The sequence below is a fragment of the Hydractinia symbiolongicarpus genome, chromosome 11 (assembly GCF_029227915.1).
Source record: "Hydractinia symbiolongicarpus strain clone_291-10 chromosome 11, HSymV2.1, whole genome shotgun sequence".
Lineage (NCBI taxonomy): Eukaryota > Metazoa > Cnidaria > Hydrozoa > Anthoathecata > Hydractiniidae > Hydractinia > Hydractinia symbiolongicarpus.
In genome coordinates this window covers 12874915-12897765 of record NC_079885.1, presented here as the reverse complement: position 1 = coordinate 12897765, position 22851 = coordinate 12874915, and the positions used below count along the sequence as shown (strand labels likewise).

The 22851-nt window shown below is 36.7% G+C and overlaps 1 protein-coding gene across 2 annotated transcripts in view; it reads left to right on the top strand.

Moving 5' to 3' along the window:
- LOC130614562 (uncharacterized) overlaps positions 1 to 21718 on the top strand; it is a 35106-nt gene extending 13388 nt beyond the window's left edge. The window contains exons 2-7 of one of the 2 annotated variants that reach the window (XM_057435987.1): positions 452 to 744; positions 2103 to 5936; positions 6582 to 8921; positions 17884 to 18106; positions 18383 to 18786; positions 19039 to 21718. In XM_057435987.1, the coding sequence (XP_057291970.1) occupies positions 452 to 744; positions 2103 to 5936; positions 6582 to 8921; positions 17884 to 18106; positions 18383 to 18786; positions 19039 to 21386 (9442 nt within the window). In that variant the 3' untranslated portion in view covers positions 21387 to 21718. Of the gene's footprint in view, positions 1 to 451; positions 745 to 2102; positions 5937 to 6581; positions 8922 to 17883; positions 18107 to 18382 lie in introns of both variants that reach the window. The other variant, XM_057435986.1, reaches the window with a different exon arrangement.
- Positions 21719 to 22851: the final 1133 nt, after the last annotated feature.

Below are 22851 nucleotides of genomic sequence, written 5' to 3'. Positions count from 1 at the left end.
GCAGACATTATTTAAGTCCTGATGGTTATGAATATGTTTCACTGTATATATTTTGTGCATCGTTATACATAATAAGCATTTCCACAACCACCTTTTTGTCTCACAGACAGATTTATAAATTCGTTCTTATACATTATTTTTTTGAAGATAGCTTTCATTTTTCGCAGGTATTCACTTAGTGTTGATTTGATACACTAATTCTTTTTTTAAGTAGTAGATACACATGCTCAATTTTCGCGCACTTTTGATTCGCACGCTATTTCTTTTATAGAAATATGCTGTATCAGAATATCAGGCTGAGATTTAAGGTTAAAAAAAGTATATCTATGTATAACAATAGAGAAATAAGAATAATGACCAGCTTGGTTAGAATTTTGGTATTTTTAAAAAACCGTGAAGGTAAACTAATAAAATGCAATCATTGTCAGTTTTATTTTATTTTTAACTTTAGGTACGATGAAGTTTGCCTATCTGGTATCAATTTTCAAAAACAAAAATTCGACAACGCTGAAAGTTTTACGCAATTAGTTTGGAAGGACACGAAACGGTTTGGAATTTCTGTCGCAAAAGGTAAAAAAGATAATCAAACATGTACGTATGTGGCTGCGTTGTATCGACCCCCTGGTAACATTGAAGAATTTTATGGAGAAAATGTGGCGCTTGGAGATTTAAAACGGGGGACATATTGCAAAAATTTAAAACGAGATGCGATTGGAAAAAAGGAGAAGAACAAGATTACACAAGGTATTTGAAGATAAAACTTCTCTTTAAAACACTGCCACCTTAATAGCTTTGTGAACAATATATTTGGAGAGAACGTTTTGAAAAACAATCCCCGGTATTTCCCACTTTATTTTTTCTTCTTTAATGTTGTCGCCCACCAACACCTATTTTCAAAATTAAAAAATGTATACTTGCGACTTTCTAATTTTGCGTGTACGATTTGAAATATGCATTTAGAAAAAGCCATAATTCAGCGATTGCAATAAATTAGTCAACTCGCGCGTTTGACCACGACTAAAATTGAAATTGGCAGAGAATTAAGGCGATGTTATAGCTATAGAAAAAAAAGCGAGTATTAGGTATAAAAATATGAAATGCCAGTCGGTGTCCCATGGATAAATCCACGTGTTCGCCCGTCCTTTATTTACCGCATTTCGTGTATCTCGCTACTACAGTCACTATTTTGCGTGACAGACAGACGTATAGGGTATTATAATATAGACTAGCCGGTAGCCCGTGAAAAAAATCCACGGGATCGCCCGTCCTTTATACATCGCATTTCGTATTTCCGTAACAAAAAGACAAACAGACGCACGAACAGACAGACGGACTACGGCTATTATTAAAGAGATTTAATCATTTAGCCATTTATAATGGACACAAAATTTTAAAATGGTAATTATTAATTTTAACAAGCTTTTTTGATTACTAAACGAAGCAGTTTTAATATTTGGACTAAGTGGCAAATCAGACTACTTTTTCTGTTGAGTGTTAAATTTTGATGAAAACTACGCATTTTAAATCAAGATGACGAAAAATCAAGATTTTGTCATATTTACCATGGTTTTTGTTTTTCAATGTCAGATTTTATCGAAAAGGAAACCTTTTTTTAATTTTTGCACCACTTTTGGCCCACAAATGGTTTTTAGGCGACGAAACAATTTTTATTTATATTAGTATGTTATAATTATTTCTTTATATTTATAATTATATATTATTTTATCCTGAACTTATTATTTATGCATATTTATAAATTTTTATGATTTTTTATTACACATATTTATATCTTATTTTTATGTCCAGCTTTAATTTCCTATTTCTCATTTTACGAACAAACCTGATGATTATTTGAACCAAAATTATCAACTTTGGTCCCATGCCACTTGTATTGAACAGTTCAAAATCAACGGCCGCAACAGAACAGACGACAACAGTACTCTTTCTGAATACTAAGCCTAGGCCTTCTCGCTTTCCAACACTGTAGCTTCATGGACAACTAGGTTCACGGTTATTGAAAGCTTTATTGGTTTGACATGTAAGGATTATTTTTACGTGTACTTGCTAACGTCGTTTGTAAGAATAATATATTTTGCTTATAGTCTCCAGTGCGTATAAAAAGGCAAAGATTTACGCTGCCAGACGGACGGCACCGAATAACAGACTTTTTAACGGCTACCGAAAACCTGTAAATAACCCCAGACCAGTCAATCAACGAGGCAGTTCAACCCGAAATAATAAACTGGTTAATCGAAATAATCTTAAAGGTAATCCAAAACTAAAAGGAATTGTTCAAAACGCTCCTGAAGTAAATTTGGCCCATCAAAATAACTTAAATCAAGAAAATTCAAAAGTTACCCAAACTAACCTTTTAACAAATAATGTTTTAGCAACCCAAAACAATCAAATGTTTCCGTTTTATTTTGCGAAAAATCAAAATGGGTTGTATTATTTTCCTTCATCAACCATGCATGCTTATAACCACTATAATCCGCTCAATCCTCTCCCTCTCCCTCGTCCCAAACTACCAGCTCAAGCCAGAACTGCAATGCCTCAAGTACCACTTAATACCATAACACAAAATAACCTCTTTAGTAAACAATATTACGGCGCACTTGCTAACAGCAACTTAGAGGTACAAAAATTTATTTTAAATGAGTTGCAATCATCAACGCTTGCTCGACATCATACATTTGTTCCATTTAATGCCACAAGGCTTGTAGATCGGATCCTAAAAGGCCGAAGTCTTACTCACGGGCTATTTAACATTGCAGCTCCTCGAAACGTGCACGCCTTTCAAAAAAGCTTTCTACCTCGAGTTCAAAAAGATCATCTTACTTCAAAACAATTTATTAAGAAGCCGTTGGTAAAACAAGTTGGAGCACGTGGTGGCGGCAACCTTGTGGGAGAAAACAAAAAATCAACCGGAGTAGTTTCAATTTCACGTCAGTCGAATAATGATAAAATGTCACATGTACTTGATATACCATATGTTTCACATCATTTCATGTTAAATAATACAACTCATCACCTACCCGCAACTCGACGCGTCATCTTTAATATGAAAGTGCATCCAGTGATCGCTTTGCCAGTCACACGTCAACTTATATCCAAAAAGATGTTGCATCCAGTGAAAGATAATTTTCTTTCAAGTAAAATAGTATTTCCAAAAATGAACAACACGATCCAAATGAAGAAATCAGGGAAAATGAGGGCCACACCGAATAATCATCAACAGAAACTAAAAAACCCGAATAACCATCTAGAAAAACAAATCAAAAACAAAACGTTGAAAAACCAAACAAGTACAAACAAATCTGCCGAAAGTAACATGCAAAAGCCGAATGCAAAAACTGTCGTTCTCCCTGAACATCGAAATATAGGGAACAAAAATAGTGGAGATACTCTACAAAGGGCTAAATTAAATCTTACAACATATATGAATAATAGTCACTCCATGAATAATAGTCACTCCATGAATAATAGTCACTCTATGAATAATAGTCACTCTATGAATAATAGTCACTCCATGAATAATAGTCACTCTATGAATAATAGTCACTCCATAATTGGAACAATCTCTAATGAGGGTAGAAACAAAATGACCGAAAACATAAGACCAGAAAAACAGCTTGAAGTGAGAAAAATCACGGACGAAAAGGAAAATCCGGATCACCATAACAGAAACGAGTTGGTAAATGCAACAACCGGATTACAAAGTAATACCGGTCCTAAAAATACAACGTCTTTGAAAGAATCAGTAAAAAATAATGTCACGCAAAGCAAAATTAAGTCTGCGCCTGGTAGAATATCTTACCACCACAAGGCGGACATACAGTACAACCATACCAAGTATTTTCACGTTAATAAAACGCAGAAAAGCAACAAGACAAGTCAACAAGAAATATTATATAACACGACTAACTCATCAAATATTGGCGTGTCGAAACACATAAGAAAATATTACGGTCATAACACGTCATCGCTACTGACCTACGACAATAAAACCAGCATAATACGTAAAAACGGTACTGAAACAAATCAAAACAACACGATAGTCCGTCATTTAACATCTGCTAAGAGCGAAAATAGAAAAAACAAAATTGTAGAATCGACCGCCGCTAAAAGAGCGACATTACTTCATAATAACACAGATGTTACCAATCATACTCTAGAAAACTACACCAGTGTTGTCAATCACCCAATAAAGAATACAGGGAATCAAAGTTTAATCTCCAACCGCACTTTTGCCCACAATGAAACCAACAAGAACTTCAACGAAAGTATACCTAACGTTAGTAATTATAAAGAGGAACCTCTCGGTATGGATAACCAAACTTCATTTAATGAAGATAGTACGCTTAAGAATGGTTTGTTCAATGTAACTATAGAGAAAGGAAAATTAGGAAAGACGGATAACAAAACGATGAAAAACATTGACCCTCCTACAAGGAGTTTAAATAAAAATATGTCCTTTATAGTTGACAAAAATCCCACAACGTATTTAGCTTCCAACTATTCACTGCGTTCTGTTAATTTTCTGCATTATAATAAAACTGTACCTTTACGACCAGCTGAACAGACTCATACCAAGAATGGCAATATTTCCTTAAATCATACAGAATCTACTGCCAAGTCCCCAGAGTCACAAAAACTAACAAATATTGCCAATATAGCATCATCTGATATACTTGAGCGAAATATATCATCACTAGCCAGTGATAGCAACAACTGGGGAGAGCTACCACAATCTGATAATATCGAGTCTCAATTTGATCCAACAGAAAGGAGTATAGACGAGACTAGCAGCTTGGATGTCTCAAATGATTTAAGCCAACACGATGCAACTTATTCTCAAGACACGTATCAAGATGGGTTTGATCGGGATATGGTTGTGTCTGTTAAAGGGGGGACCCTTAGCGCAGGAATCGATAACCGTGACTTCTTAGACGACGGAGACGGATTTATTGTGAATTCAGAGCAAGTTGGCGATTTTGAAGAGACTGAAAAAGAGTATGAATCAGCGAGGCAAAGAGATAACGATGGTTTTGTCCGTGATAATGTAGAGGTGAATAATGATGACGGTGGTAGTCGATACGGCGATGTATCTTATAATGATCAATATGGTGGACGACATAAAAAGAAAATGTCGCTGTTCGATACAGTAAAACGCTTTTCGCATAATACTTACAAGAAGCGACGATATGAAGACAACAGTTTTCCTGAGAACGCTGATGACAACGAAAACTGGAAACCTATTCGACTAGATGATGTTGTAACACACACCGCCCTTGTTGATACACACGAACATGATCCTTCAAGTAGAAGAATGAAAGTTAGTTACAGAAAGAGAAATAGGCGTAAAGAATTAACGGCTAGCAGGAGACAAAATGTTCATACGACTATAAACACGATTCAACCAAACTCCTCCAGTACTGCTATATATAACCAATATTATAATCCATACTTTCAATTAGGAACTACGGCAACACAATCTACGACGAACGTACCAACCGCGAAAACAAACGCTTATCCAACCATTATAAAAACCAACCCACAAATTTTTTGGAATCTTTCATCACAATCCTTACAGGATAGCTCACAAGAAAGTAATCAGACCTATAATTCACAAGCCATGTATTATAATTATTTCCAACAAAACCAAAAAGTAAGGCAAGCCGATGTACAATCAACGTTTGCACCTATCCTGAGTACTACCAATGCTCAAGCATTCAGCAGCAACCAAAAAACTGGAAGCAATAAACCAGAAGGAACAGTTACAAACTACCAACTTGCTAAGAATGTGACAACACCTAACATACCTACCTTTGCTAAGCAGACAACTTCTCAAAATTATATTGCCCCCGTGGTGTCTCTCGACTCTAGCACAAAGGTAGTTGATCTGGCAAGTAGTTCCGATGTGGTTTCACTTAATGGTATGTTTAATTTTCTTCTATTTTAAAACAGACATTCACACATAGATTTTGCAGAACCAGAAACGATACAACCACCTTCTCCACAAAGTATCCAGCAATATATATTCATCCATCCATACACGTCGGATCGTTCAAAGAATGCAAGATCGTATATAATAGAAATCCTTTCACCTGACAATGCATTCAATCGTTTAGTTTAGTACAGGAATTGAGTAAGAACGAAAGTATCCCTGAAAATATAATATGAAATGGTTACTAAGAACTGGTGTCTCTTACAACACGAATTGCAAGAACAGAATACATATACAGAGTAGATCGTTCTACCTTCAACAGAATTCTTTCAATATACTTTAATATAACAATTTTTCACTTCTAGCATGAAATATTGCATGTACATTTATTGCACTAGCAGCATTTTTTGAAGACATTAAAAAACATTCGCAGACATTCATTCAACGACATAGCATAACATATTCCGATCATAAAATTAAATTAAGACAAATTAATACATATGTTTATCTGTAAAAAAACTATATATTGCTTGTCAATTTAGACGAAAAGGTACAACGGGACAAATGCCCCGTTGTACTTTTGTGTAACCTATCTGAAAATTAGTGAGAACCATTTTCATATCTTATATTATAGCCAGTTATCTACACAAAAATCCTACTCAATCAAGAAGTATAGAGGAAAACAAACAACAAAGCGGCACATTTTCATTCAGCTCCCATGGAGGAAGTAGTGGCGGAGGTCGAATATATTCAAATCGTTATTCCTCGTCTGGTGGAATGTCTGGAGGCAGGCTGTCTGGCTCAAATTTAAAAATGAGTGGAAGTAAATCTTCCTCAGGCAGCAGGTTCTCCTCAGGTGGTATGTCCAGTAGAATGAGTAGTGGTCGTCGAATTTCAATGTCCGGTAGTAGAATGTCCAGCTTTAGGGGAGGTATGAGTGGAAGTGAAGGTATGAGTGGAAGTGGAGGTATGAGTGCAAATGGAGGTATGAGTGCAAGTGGAGGTATGAGTGCAAGTGGAGGTCACTCTTCCAGTGGGCGTTTCGGGTTTGGTGGTAAAAGTTCGGGTGGTGGTGGTGCTAAAGTAGGTGCTACTGGCTCCATGGTTGGCGCAATGAGTAAAGGGGGCGCGATGAGTGAGAAATTAGGAGGAGCAATGAGTGGAGGAATGAGTGGTGGAATGAGTGGTGCAGAAAGTGGTTCAAAAATTGCTGGAGGTGGGACAGTAGGAGCAAGTGGCGCAATAGGGGCAGGTGGAAATTTTGGTACAAAAGGTATTTCGGGAGCAGGTGAAATATCAGGGACAGGTGGACAAATAGGGGCTAGTGGGATAGGTGGGGCAGCAGGATCCGGTGTATCAGGTGCAGCCGCTGCTAATGGAGAAATAGGAACAGGAGGAGCAACAGAATCAGGTGGTACGGTAGGAGGAGGTGGGAAAGCCGGACCAGGTGAACAAGAACCAGGAGGTGCGGCAGGGATGGGAGGAGAACTAGGAGCAGCTGGAGCTACAGGCACAGAAGGAGTAGTTGGAGCAGGTGGGGCGGCAGAAGAAGCATATGGTGCAGCAGGAGCAGGTGGGGAAGCAGGAGCAGGTGGGAAACCAGGAGCAGGTGATGCGGCAGGAGCAGGAGGTGCGGCAGAAGCGGGTGGTGCGGCAGGAACAGGTGGTGCGGCAGGAGCGGGTGGTGCGGCAGGAGCAGGTGGTGCGGCAGGAGCAGGTGGTGCGGCAGGAGCAGGTGGTGCGGCAGGAGCGGGGGGTGCGGCAGGAGCAGGTGGTGCAACAGGAGCAGGTGGAGAAATAGGAGCACAAGGGGAAGACGGATCAACTGGGGCAATAGAAGCTGTTGGATCAGCAGGTGTTGGTGGGGCAGGTGGCGCGACTGGAACAGGTAAAATAGAAGGCACAGGTGACGTAGCAGGTGCAGGTGGCGCAGCTGCAGCAGGTAAGGTGGAAGGAGCAGCTGGGGCAGACGTTGCAGCTGGGGCAGAAGGAGAAGCTGAGGAAGCTGGGGCGGAAGGAGCAGGTGGGGGAGTTGGAGCAGGTGGGGCAGTTGGAGCAGGAGGGACAGTTGGGGCAGGTGGGGCAATGGAAGACAATGTATCAGCAGAAGGTGGTGGAGCAGGTGTTGCGGTTGGAGCAGGTAGCGCAGCACCAGCAGGTGGGGCAGAAGGAGCAGGTGGAGCAGAAGGAGCAGGTGGTGCTGAAGGAGCTGATGCTGCTGGGGCAGCTGGTGGGGCAATGGAAGCCGCTGGATCAGCAGGGGGTGGTGGAGCAGAGGGTGCGGCAGGAGCAGGTGGTGCAGGAGGAGCAGGTGTTGCGGCAGGAGCAGGTGAAGTAGAAGGACCGGTTGGAGCAGCAGGAGCAAGTGGGGTATCAGGATCAGGGGGAGTAGAAGGAGCGGGTGGAACATCAGGAGCTGGTGGGAAATTGGGAGCTGCTGGAGCTGCAGGAAATGGTGGAACTACATCAGCAGGTGGTGCACCTGGAACAGGGACAGGAGAGTCTGGTGGAACAACCGGAACGGGAAGTGAAGCAGGAAAAGAGGGTGGAGTGAGCGGTTCAACGGGAGCAGCGGAAACAGGTGGTATAAAAGCAGAAGGAAGTCAAGAAAATGTTGCTGGTGGAGGAGGAGGTGATCAACTAGGAGTAACTGGAGAAACAGGGGGAACTCAAGAAGGTACTGCGAATATTAGTGAAGGAAGCCAGGCCATCGGTGGAATTGCTGCTGCAGATCAAAGTGGTAGTAATGAAGGAACCAGTGAAAGCCAAGGGTCTAAGGGTGAATCTGCTGGAGGAAGTAAGGAGTTTAATCAACGCACTAGTAATAAGGGTGGAGAAGTCGGAACTACAGACAGCAACAGCAATAGCGAAGAGGAACATGGTGGTAATAATGGTCAATTAGATACTGATCAAAATAGCTCCAGTAGCAGTTCTACAAATGAGAATGGGAATGTCAGCGCAGGAGATGATTTGGGTAAGTGATTTGGCTTTTTACTTTTTCAGTTAAAGAATAGAGAATATAACTACATGCAACATTAAAAACTGCTTTCTCTGTTTATATGGTGTTGCCATACTTATGCAAGGGTGATTCACATGTTAAAAGCGTATTAAAAATCTGTAATCTTAACGCAGGCCATTATAGTTTTAAACACCGTTCATGTAATCTATTAACAACTAAGCATGTGTTTGTAGAATTTGTCTGTTAACAAGTACAAGTCAGCTATTGCTGGGTGTTGATTTATTCGAGATCTAGTCAATGAATATTTCTTATGTAAACACATGGAAACATACTGGGGCAGCCTAGGCAAAACGTTTTTTATGCTTCCCTAATCAATTTCTTCCGTTACAAACAATAATTTTTGTTCTGCTAAGGTTTTTTTACAAAGCCTAATCAAAATTAGGTTTTCTTGGAGATAAACACAAGCTATAAACTAGTCAGGTAAGTGGGCCAGCCCTTTGACAGCTTAATTTTTATTATGGGTTACCGTGGGTTAACCTTTGCGTTTATTCTTTTGTATTATGAGTTAATATTAAATATTCATAGTTTTCACTTAAGAAGAAAATTAACCCATATTTTGCACTTTTCTATTTCAATGTCACATGCCGAGAATACACCCGAAGGCTTTTGAGCCTGGTTTGTTAAGTGCCTATTTGTTTTTAATACTAAGAACCCAACTTCAAAATTCAGCTTTATTTCGTTTTTATATAGCGACATGCAGCGTAATAGAAAAGGGCCTTTAATGTTGGTTAGAAATTTACTCCAAAATAATTAATCATTTGGATATTATTATTAATATTCGACATCCATAATTAATTTGATAAAAGGACTTACCAAAGTTTTCTTGTAAGAGGACTTTAAACTTTTTCGGTCTAGATAGGACAATTTCTTCTCAATTTATTTTTACCTTCAATAATAAAGCAAATCATAAAAAAGTAATTATTTATTAACAGGATGTCTTATTTTTGAGTGGCCCGGGTATTACATAATGTTATTCAGAATGTAGAACATAAATAACGGAGATCTCACTTGAGCCCATTCGGAACCCTTAAAGTTCTCATTTCAATACTACAAAGGAGCCGGTTGAAAGCAGTTTCAACTTGACAATTTTGTTTTCGACTTTGCGTTTAAAAGCTTCATCTATTTAAATGAGAGCTAATGGTTCATAATAAGTTGTGCTTAGAATGTTTATTATAGTGTGAAAATGAGTTGTGTTAAATTTTTTATACTTTTATATTTATATCAGTTTTTGAGATATTTAAGGTCGAAGTAGTCCTACGGTTACCGCCATGACTGTGTTGATTAGGACTTTCTATTAGGTAAAATACTAACTTGTGTGACGTAAGTCCGCGGGGATGCAATCAAACGCATTCTGAATGAACGAAACGCGGGAATCCTGTGCCTCTTGCTATTCCCTAAAAGTGATTTTATTTATCCTGTTTTGAAATAAATATTTTCCGCAGAATATAATAATGTTTCACCGTTATAAATATAGTTTTAGAGTTTTAGACATATCATTTAGACTTATTACTTGGAAAAAATAAATATTAGCTACGTGTATTCAAATTTATGAAACTTTTCTTTTGTTATTTTTGTATCAAAACATCTTAAAAACAACTATTGAATACGTGTTTGAGATCAACTATTTACAGAGTCCCTTAATATTATAGGAGAAATTTAAGAAATGTAACTACACCAATATAAGCAAAATTAATGTTCATTCTTCTTAAATCAACATTTGTTGACATTTATCAAGAGTCTATTATAGAACACATTATAAGGCGTTTATTATTGGTATAATATTGTAAATTTCCGATTAACATTCGGGTGTAATAAAGTATGACCTAGAAGGACAGATTTGATATGAATCTCGCCCTAGAGATTCTTAGTTTTTTTATATTGACTATGTCCCAATACAAGAACCTAAGACGCCCGGGGAGGAGACTGGTTGGACTTTAACTCATGCGTCACGTGCGTAATAAAACTTAGAATTGAAAAGCAAAATTTTAATTTGAGTTTTTAATTATTGTTTTTTGATCTTTCTTGAGTTTTTAATTTATAAATTTTCAATTTTCAAATTAAATCGAAATTCAAAAATCATTAAATAATTTTGATTTTTGATTTTCAAATTAAATTAAAAAACAAAATTAGCAACTATTGCTGATTTTCAATTTTCAATTAAATTTGCCGTCTTCTTCGTCGCTTGAAAATCCGTGACCTAAAAGGGACATTCAATTTTCATTTTAAAATAAAACAAATTTCAATTTTTTATCAATTTTTCTTTTTTAATTCAATACAAAAAGAAAATTTTTAACTCAATTTTCGCTTTTCGTTTTCAAATCAAAAAACAAAAAAAGGAACTTCATATTTTGGCAAAAAAGTACGCACTCCTTCGCAGATGTTTTTCTTCCCACGAACCCAAGGATTACTTTGGGTCATTTGGTGCTAAAAATCCCAAAATGTAATATTAATTTCTAAATTTCTTATTTTTAAGAGAATTTTAAATTTGAAAATTAAATCAAATTTTATTTAAATCAAAAATTGAATTTTAAGTTCAATTTTTGATTTTTGAATTGAATCAAAAATTGAAATTCAAGTTCAATTGATAATTTTGGTTTCAATAGAAAATTGAAAATTTTTAACTCATAAATGCCTAAAAGACTAACAAGTCATGTGACAAGTCATGTGATAATTCTGACCTATCAGATCAATTGACGTGAAGTGTAAAGTATTGTATAGCATTCGTAGGATTCAGTTGAATGTTGTTTGTCTTACCACAGAAACAGATATAAATAAAATTTTTACTGAAGAAATTCTTTTTTTTTTCCTAAAAAGATAACTTATGAAGAGATAAACAATATCTCTCCAGGAGAAAGAAGTTATTCCGTGAAGTCAATAAAACGGTATTGTAAAGAAAATGGATTGTCGCCAAGAGTTTCACAAGGCTATTTAGAACACATTGTAGCAACGGCAGTTCCAGAAGTAAATATAAGACATTATTACATTTACTTCAGTTATATATAATTCTTGATTTTTGATTTGAATCAAAAATTGAAATTCAAGTTCAATTGTTAATTGTGATTTAAATAAAAATTCGAAAATAAAATCAAATATTTGATCGTTGAGTTAAATTAAAAATTGAAAATCAACTTTGATTTTTAAATTAAATTAAAAAAGAAAATTCGATTTTATTTTTTTTCTGAAGAATAATCACTTTTTTATTATAATTAGCGGACAAGGATTTACGCAACTAATGATACGTCTACTTACAATGAAGAAGGGTCCTTACACCTCTTAAAGCTTAAACCGTGGGCCAGTTTTTAAACTTTTTGTGAGAAGACTTTGAAACACTGCGTAAAAATTTATCAACTGGTGTGAGAAAATCTTCAAACATTTCAAAAATTTCGGAATCAAGCTACAGATTTATATGTCATCGATTTGGACTTAGGAAGATTCCTAAAACAATCTTATGAAAATATATTGCGCTTGAAACGCAGCATTGCTTAGGTTGGATCGAAACGAAAAGGCACATTTAGTGAATTGATTAATTAGTCGATGTTTTGATAATATGTTTAAAAGAGAATCTTACAGTAGATTCCCGCTCGGTGAACAGAAAAGTTCCGTATAGCGAACTTAAAGCGTCACAGGATTTTTTGCAATGGATACATAACACAAATTTTGTTAAGAACAATTTATATTTAGGTATTAGTACGTCTTCTCTGGTGGTTTTGGGGTGCAGCTTTTGCTAAAGCTTGTCCAACTCTATTATGGCTAACACGTATATTGTCTCTATTAGCAATATGCCCGGTCATCATTTTCCTCTCCTACGTTGGACCAACCGTAAATAAATAAATTTGGTCAATGTCAGTGTAATAAAATAGTGAATAACAAAGTTCATTTATAGAGACGCTGTTTTATTCAAAGAAATGAAAATTATATATAACTGAAGTAAATGTAATAATGTCTTATACATACTTCTGGAACTGCCGTTGCTACAATCTGTTCTAAATGGGCTTGTGAAACTCTTGGCGACAATCCATTTTCTTTACAATACCGTTTTATTGACTTCACGGAATAACTTCTTTCTCCTGGAGAGATATTGTTTATCTCTTTATAAGTTTTCTTTTTAGGAAAAAAAAGAATTTCTTCAGTAAAAATTTTATTCATGTCTGTTTCTGTGGTAAGACAAACAACATTCAACTGAATCCTACGAATGCTATACAACACTTTACACTTCACGTCAATTGATCTGATAGGCCAGAATTATCACATGACTTGTCACATGATTTGTTAGTCTTTTAGGCATTTATGAGTTTAAAAATTTCAATTTTCTATTAAAACGAAATTTGATTTAATTTTAAATTTAAAATTCTCTTAAAAATCAGAAATTTAGAAATTGATATTACATTTTGGGATTTTTAGCACCAAATGACCCAAAGAAATCCTTGCGTTCGTAGAAGAAAACGTCTGCGAAGGAAAGCGTACTTTTTTTGCCAAAATATGAAGTTTCTCTTTCGTTCTTTGATTTGAAAACGAAAAGCGAAAATTGAGTTGAAATTTTCTTTTTGTATTGAATTAAAAAAGAAAAATTGATAATAAAATTGAATTTTGTTTTTATTTTAAAATGAAAATTGAATGTCCCTTTTACGTCACGGATTTTAATGTTGTTTTTTAGATATGTCAGAATTGCTTTAGTACAAAAAACATATATGTAATTTCTCCTTTAAGGTTGAATCATGCAATCTCAGTCATGATTAAAACTATGCCTCTTTTTTCTCTCTCAAAAGTCGACTTTTTAAGCGCGTATTTTTTTATTTTTCTCCCGCGCTTTTCAGCCAATGAAGTTCAAGGAAAGCGCAAGCTATTTTATTTAAGAAAACTATTAAGAAAAACAGTAATATTTTTATAGTTCACAACATAACTATTTAGAAATCGGCCGTGTCATTGAATTCCTTTAGTTCGTAAGGCACCTCTTACATCTAACTGATTTCTGCATATTTTGATTGTTGAAATATGTAAAACTTAAATCCAAAATTTGCCCCTAAAATTCTCTACAGCTTTTTTAGATATCATAATTTACAATATAAATAATTTTAACGATGAGTAATCAAAATGCTTCATTCATATTTTTGCTAACATAAAAAAGAAACAATTCAACATGGCCAACAGTTAGGCGAGTCACCCTTGTCCCCAGAGTTTTTGCCTTTTTGATATGAGAGAAGACGGTGAAAAATACCCTGGTATCGTTGACTTGATGTTGAAATATTATTGGCTTTCATGTTTTAGCATAATTATTACGTTTTTCCCTTAGTCAGCACTTTTCTGATCAAGATTAAAATGGCGCATGCGGTGGTGGATTATATTTGTAAACAAAACTTTATAAAAGCTAGCTTAATTTATGAAAAACGGTTTGGTGTCACTTATTAGATTTATTAAAATATTACTGACTCGGTCTTGGTGATGCGTTTTACATTAAGAAATAAGATAGCGGCATATAAGAATAGACTAGAATTCTAAAAGACAGGGCTGTTGTGGAAATAAAAAAAAAAACAGCCCTGTCCTTTAAAAAGTGTATGTAAGATTTTAGTGTGCTTAGTAGGCCTACTGTAGACGTGTTGGTATCGGCTAGCTTTACGCATTTTAGCTTGATATTTTGCCTATATTTAACTATTAGCTATCTAGCTAGCTAAACATACAAAGTAAAATTTCCGAATTTAAAGAGGATTAGAAACTTGGTGTTTTTATTCTTCAGTGAAATTTCTCCCAAAAACATGCAATCACAACATATTTGCTGGAAATCAACCCCACATGAATAAATCTCCCAATTATGTATGTTTCTGGGTATCCCATTTGTAGAAAAGTATCAAATATTAACTTAAAATTGTTGAAGTTATTTAAGGAAAGAAAAAATAATTAACAAAACTTAGGGAAGGAGGGCCTAGGCGTCTTCGAGAGAAAAAAATCAACCCACCCGCAGCTTTCTTTCATGGGTATCCTACAACAGAATTATACTACAAAATTATGGCAGAATTTTGTTATTGACAGAGTAGGTTTCTGTGAGAGAGTGACAGATATGAAACTACCGTTTCTTGCATTAAATTATAAGTAGATATACAATAGGTAAACATAGGTTATTGAGATTTATTAACCCGAGGTGATTTATATTCAACGACGCGCAGCGGAGTTGAATATAATATCACCGAGGGTTAATAAATCCAATAACCTATGTTTACCTATTGTATATATGTTTTATTATATACCCAAAAGAGATTGTTATAATTAATATTACTTATTTTGTTTTGTGTTTGTTTTGTTTTCGTTTCATTTTATAGTGTAGATCGAAACATTTTTTTGTGAAATCGACATGTTTTTGTTTCGATTTCTTTGTTTTGAAGTTTTTGTAAAAAGAATTTTCTCGACAAAAAAGTTCCCGCCATTTCACGTGTTTGGAAATCGACCAATCAGAAAACGGACCACTAAGAAACAACCAATCACAGTTAATTACGATAAAAATTAATGAGGCGGAAAGGATAAAATCAAAACATGCGTTTACGAATGTTTTGTCAAAACTATTGTTACGTCACAAGCATTGAATAATACGGGTGGAATACGATTATTTATTCAATGGCTGTTTTTGCTTACGGGTATATAATAATAAGCAAAAACTGCTAACTTCAGGAATTCAGGAACTATGATAATAGTAGAAATAATTTTTAACTCAATTTTATCAAACCAACCTAAAAACATGTCATACCAGGTTTTAAGTCTTTATTTTAATTTTATTTTTAGCAAAAAGAAATGTTTTTTAGCCCACTTCGCTGGGCACTTTTTAGGCTATTTTTCACTTAAAGATAATTTTCCGCAGAATGGAACAGGCAGGAACAGAACAGAAAATCTTATACAGAAAGTAAACACACTTTGCGCTATTCTCACGACATGAAATAATCTGATTGGCAAAATAATTTTCTACCTGTCACTTTCGTACATAACGTAAAGAAAAAGTTGAACTGAATTCTACTTTGTTCAGAACAGAACGGAAAAGTTTCCGTTTACGTAAATTTAAACATTTTAAGTACGCATGCTCAGAAGCTTTTCTGTCCGGTCTGTCCTTAATCCGGTGTAGAACTTGCTAACTTTGCATTTTTTTGTTGTATATTTAATTCTGTTGTTGGAACATAAAATTTTTGGCCGCTAGAGTTCCGCCATTGTTGGTTGCATAAATTAACGTATGACATGTTCGCATAATGTGGCCATATATTAGCTAAAATCGCTTAACGATACCAGGGTATTTTTCGCTGTCTTCTCTCATATCAAAATAAAAAAATAACAGCCTGGGGACGAGGGTACAAGACGAGTATGATAAACTTATTTCCAAAGATTTAATAAAAGAGAAACAAAAATGCATTAACAATTTGATCGTAATTCACAATCACAGTTTGTTTTGAATTGAACTGGAGATGTACAAAAGTGTTTCAAGAAATACTCATTGACAGTATCAAAAAAATTTTGTTTTTTTACAAGACGTTAAAATTCTTAATTTGTTTCTTTATCTAAACAACTGACTAAACCACACTCAATTCCTATTTTTAAAAAGCACTCTACATTTCAAGTACGACAAAATTAAAACATTTTTCTAAGAAAAACCTATCGTCCACAGCATTTATTTTTACACATCCGCTAAAAGTTAAAAATAGAAATAAAAACTCCTACTCATCGAAAATCATCCGTCCGTACGCTCAGTTTTCGTTAAATGGAAATTGGCCTTAAAAATGATCGGGTACACAGACGATAAAAATGTTTTTAAAACATGATCCTTAAAATTGTTCGTGTATTTCGACCCTAACAACAATACAAACCATAATCATTGAAGGAAATCTAAAGTTGACCATGAAGACGATTTTCTATTTTGACTAGCTTCTCTATAATAATACGCCAGTTCCGTGTGTCTGTCTGTCACTTTTGCAAAGTCGATTATATTTTCCATAATTTTCTTCAATGAAGTCTATAAAATATCACCTACAAAATTGTTCTGTAATTTACCAAACTTTAACGTTAAACTAATATTAACGTCAAAGAAAAGTATATTAAATTAATGAAGCCATTACAGTGCACTTAAAACTTTGAGGCCAAATAACTTAAAAAACGAAGTGGTGACGTCAATGATTTTTCATCGCGTGGGTAACTAGGGACCACCTAGAACCAATTTCGGTACGTTTCCCAAGCCTGGGTCCCCAAATCCGTTTCGGAATGGACGGGTTGCTGACGTCATCAAAAAACCTTCAAACCCTAATATCTCTGCAACCGTTTGTCAAAAGTACATGATCCTATACATTTTCTTGATCAGTGCTTCAAGTTCTATGCAATGAAGGCAACAGGTGTACAAATTTCTAAAAAATAATTGGGGATTTGACGGCCATTATTGACGTCAGGAAAACTTTTAAACCCTTAAAACTTCTTAAGCGTTCGTCGAAAACATATGACCTTATACATTATTTTGATCAGCGTTTCAACCTCTGTACTTTGCAGGCAACGAATAAATTATGTTTCGCCAGTTTTTTTTTCGATCTGCACTTCTGACGTCAGCAAAACATGTAATTTTTCCATTGTCCTTCTGCCTAAGTGGATTTCTCCACGGGCCTTATCGACTAGTAATATAATAATTCCTCGAGTATTTATTTTCGCGCAGCGGACAAAAATCTATTTCACGAGTAGTATTTTTGCGTAATAGCAAAATGAACGTATTTTATTATATTATATTAATTTTCATGCAAATTTAAATTCCCCCGCAAATAACATGGAAAAGGTAGTAAATTTAGGGGATTTGTACAACATATAGATACGTTCCTTTTATGTACACTGTAGTATTATATTTTTGCGCGTATTAATTTTCGCGCGAAAGGTTGTCATTTCCTAATAAACTACGTTGATCTTTTACTAGATGCGTTTGCTCGTACTGCTCTTGAAATTCATAACAAATTTCGCCATATTCACGAATGCAATCCGTTAACGATAGACAAAGGTCTGCAAAAAGAAGCTCAACAACATGCCGAAGAAGGGGCGAAGAAAGGTAAGCTACAACCATCAGATGGAGACGAAGGTGAAAATTTGGCCATGAAATGCTCCCAAAATGAAATGACTGCAGATGAAGCTGTTATACACTGGTAATTAATTTTCTTTAATTAATATTTTTAATGTAAACAATTGTAAGGTAACAACAGGACCAATTTCCTTTAGTCGTTAAAAACGTATAAAAAAACGAATGAACATCAGGGCCAGATTTCAAGTTAAAAAAGATAATAAAGACAATCCATGTTAGAATTTAAATACTCTTAAAAAAAAGTGTGTATTTCTTAGATAAATATTCGGTAATTAAATGACTAAATAAATATCACGTAAGTATTACATTGTAGTGAGATGTAAATTGTTTTTCTTTTTAGGTACCAAGAAGTTTGTAAAAACAATTACGACTTTGAGTCTGGGATCCCTGGTGATGCTGGGCATTTCACCCAAGTTGTTTGGTCAGCTTCACGAAAAGTTGGTTTTGGTAAGGCCACTGCCAAAAATAAACTTGGTTTGTTATGTACTTACGTTGTGGCTAGATATAGTCCAGCTGGAAATATTGTGGAGAAATTCAAGGAAAACGTTAAAAAGGGTAAATTTGAAACTTCGATGTGCTCTGACATCAAAGGAATGCTTGGAACAACAAGTGGTACTGGCTCTGGTAATGGGTCGGGCAGTGGCAGTGGAACCGAATCTGCTAACGGAAACGGTAGTGGATCGGGTAATGGAAACGGTAGTGGTTCAGGTAATGGAAACGGCAGTGGATCTGATAATGGAAACGGTAGTGGATCTGGTAATGGAAACGGTAGTGGTTCAAGTAATGGAAATGGTAGTGGATCAGGTAATGGAAACAGTGGTGGATCTGGTAATGGAAACGGTAGTGGATCAGGTAATGGAAACGGTAGTGGATCAGGTAATGGAAACGGTGGCGGATCTGCTAATGGAAACGGTGGTGGATCTGGTAATGGAAACGGCAGTGGATCTGGTAATGGAAACGGTAGTGGATCAGGTAATGGAAACGGTAGTGGATCAGGTAATGGAAACGGTAATGGAAACGGTAATGGAAACGGTAATGGAAACGGTGGCGGATCAGGTAATGGAAACGGTAGTGGATCAGGTAATGGAAACGGTAGTGGATCAGGTTATGAAAACGGTAGTGGATCAGGTAATGGAAACGGTAGTGGACACGGTAGTGGATCAGGCAATGGAAACGGTGGCGGATCTGGCAATGGAAACGGTAGTGGATCTGGTAATGGAAACGGTGGTGGATCAGGCAATGGAAACGGCGGCGGATCTGGTAATGGAAACGGTAGCGGATCAAGTAATGGAAACGGTAGTGGATCAGATAATGGAAACGGTAGCGGATCTGGTAATGGAAACGGTATTGGAAACGGTAATGGAAACGGTAGTGGATCAGGTAATGGAAACAGTATTGGAAACGGTAATGGAAACGGTAATGGAAACAGTGGCGGATCAGGTAATGGAAACGGCGGTGGATCTGGTAATGGAAACGGTAGTGGATCTGGTAATGGAAGCGGCAGTGGATCTGGTAATGGAAACGGTAGTGGATCTGGTAATGGAAACGGTAGTGGATCTGGTAATGGAAACGGTAGTGGATCTGGTAATGAAAACGGCAGTGGATCTGGTAATGGAAACGGTAGTGGATCTGGTAATGGAAACGGTAGTGGATCTGGTAATGGAAACGGTAGTGGATCAGGTAATGGAAACGGCAGTGGATCTGGTAATGGAAACGGCAGTGGATCAGGTAATGAAAACGGTAGTGGAACAGGTAATGGAAAAGGTAGCGGATCAGGTAATGGAGACGATTTAGGAGGAGGAGGAAATAGTAATGGATCAGGATCTTCCAAGGAAAACGGGGGAAAGGGAAGTGGTTTAGGAAACGGCAATGGTTCAGGAAGTGATAACGGCAATGGTAGTGGTTCGGGAGGTGGAAATGGAAGTGGTTCAGGAAATGGTGGTGGTAATAGTTCAGGAAGTGGAAATGGAGGTGGTTCGGCAGGCGGAAATGGAGGTGGTTCAGGAAATGGCAACAGTAGTGGTTCAGGAGGTGGAAATGGAGGTGGTTCAGGAAACGGTAATGGTTCAGGAAATGGTAACGGTGATGGATCTCGTGGAGAAAAGGATACTAGTTCAGGTGGTGGCAATGGAAGGGGAAAGGAAGGTGGATCAGGCAATGAAAACGCTTCAGGAAATAGTAACGAAAGCTCTGGAAATAATGATGAGGAAAAAAAAGGGAATGGCTCAGAACACGGTTTTGGTAATGGTTCAGGTAATGGAGGTGGCTCAGGAAGTGGAAGTGGGCCTGGTAGTGGATCGGGGAAAGGCAGCGGTTCAGGAAATGGTTCCGGTAGTGGAAAAGGATCTGGTAATGGTTCAAGTAATGGAGGTGGTTCAGGAAGTGGAAGTGGGTCTGGTAGTGGCTCGGGGAAAGGCAGCGGTTCAGGAAATGGTTCCGGTGGTGGAAAAGGATCTGGTAATGGTTCAGGTAATGGAGGTGGTTCAGGAAGTGGAAGTGGGTCTGGTAGTGGCTCGGGGAAAGGCAGCGGTTCAGGAAATGGTTCCGGTGGTGGAAAAGGATCTGGTAATGGTTCAGGTAATGGAGGTGGTTCAGGAAGTGGAAGTGGGTCTGGTAGTGGCTCAGGGAGAGGCAGCGGTTCAGAAAATGGTTCCGGTAGTGGAAACGAATCTGGTAATGATTCAGGTAATGGAAGTGGTTCAGGAAATGGCTCAGGAAGTGGAAGTGGGTCTGGTAATGGCGCGGGGAACGGCAGCGGTTCAGGAAATGGTTCCGGTAGTGGAAAAGAATCTGGTAAGGGTTCAGGTAATGCAGGTGGTTCAGGAAATAGCTCTGGAAGTGGAAGTGGGTCTGGTAGTGGCTCGGGGAAAGGCAACGGTTCAGGAAGTGGTTCTGGTAGTGGCAAAGAATCTAGTGGTGGATCTAAGGGTCCTTCAGGTGGTTCTGGACCAGAAATTACCCAGGCCACTAATGAGGTTGGAGTGCAGAAAAAGCCAGAAGGTGGAAACGAAGATGACACAACAGAAACAGAATCGAGCAGTAGTTCAGAAAACAACTGCCAGACAGGATGTACACCACAACAACCAGTACCTCCACCACCAGCTCAGCCACCAACTGGAGGTTGTGGTCAACCAGGATGTGGTATTCCACCACCTTGTGCAACGTGTGGTGTACGCGGACGAATAGATAACAAATTGTCAAAGAAATCAGGTATAAAATATAGAAAAAGACTTAAGTATGACGCTGCAATATTCAAACGGTCACACCATAACAAAAAAGATAAACTTGTTGCGAAACGCATACTACAAGAACTAATAAAAAGACTACCTGAACAAAACACGTGATGCGCTATAAACGTTTTTGAGGTGCATACGTACGCACCAAAGTACACATTACCGAAGTAACTGAGCAAAATGCTAATGATACGTCACTAATACGCTTATTATACGTGTGTTCGTCAAACTTAAGTGTTAAAATTTCCTCAACACCTAGGTCATGAAACAGTTGATGAAAGTGCGCTATACTATAAGTTTGACAAGGTACATGGTCCAATTGTCAATCGGCTACTATCGGTTATTCGCTTTGGAAAGCAGCTACATATAGTCATATAATCTGTCACTAAAAGGATGCGTTCTCCACTCTTTTCTGTTGTGTATGTATCGAATGCATGCACAACGCGTACTTTTCTGTGCTGCTTAAAAACTAAAATATCTAAAAAAAACAATTCAATAGTGTATATAGTTATATACAACGATTTTAAGGCGATGAAATGATATACAGTAGTCAAGTTATAGGTGTTTTCCTTATTAAACGCGTTGTTAGTTTGCATTACGCCGGACCTAATCAAGACCAGTACATTTACATTTATTTTTATATCGATTTAGTTATTCAGCGCAAGACATAAGGTTAACGTGAAAATAGGAAAGCGAGCTAAAAGGACTGACATCATTTTAACACTTCTGACAATATGACATATTTTAATATTACGATTGTTTAGAACAATGACTTTTTTATAACACAGACTCACTGTAAATATTTTATTCACTTTTCTAGATAGCTAATTAATAAATAAATAAAGCAAATTCAACCACTTGATGAACATAGTGAATTCTGTGGGCCAATTAGAAGACAGATCAAAAATCCTGGGGTAGGGCTTCTTGCTCCTCTCCCATCCTAATAGAGTTAATCATGGAGGTCATTAATCAATTATTTGATGTAGAAGACACACGACTCCGAGTTTCAAGCGTATACTATAATATAATTCAAAATTGAAGAACTTTAATAATATGCACAAAAAGTAATATTTCATAATTCTTCAGTATTTCAATTACTTGAGTAACTAAGTAGGGTCCAATAAGAGTGTTTAATTATTACACATTCAAAATTAATAAAGACCCAGCACAACAAAAAACGTCATAAATGTTCAACCGTTACTGACTGAGTATGATCTATCTCATTTTATATAAATCCTTTCACATCCAATTTCAAAATCGATTACAAGACCGTATATCAAGATATCAGATGATAAAACTCGAAAGAGATGTGAGGTTAAAGATGGCGGAAAAAAGGATGCTGAATTTTTGTGAATTTGCCTTCTTTCAGCAAACATGCATTCTGCGTTTTCACAATCTGTTATTCCGCATTTTTACTTTATTTACCTTATGACCTGTAAATTCAGTATAAAATTTAATTTAGACATTGGGTAAAGTAAAACAGTAGATCTTTGAGGTTACCATTTCGCATTGCCTTTTCTAGATTTTTTTGTTTCACATTATTTAAATTCTCGAGGTCCTTTTCGCGAAATTAAAT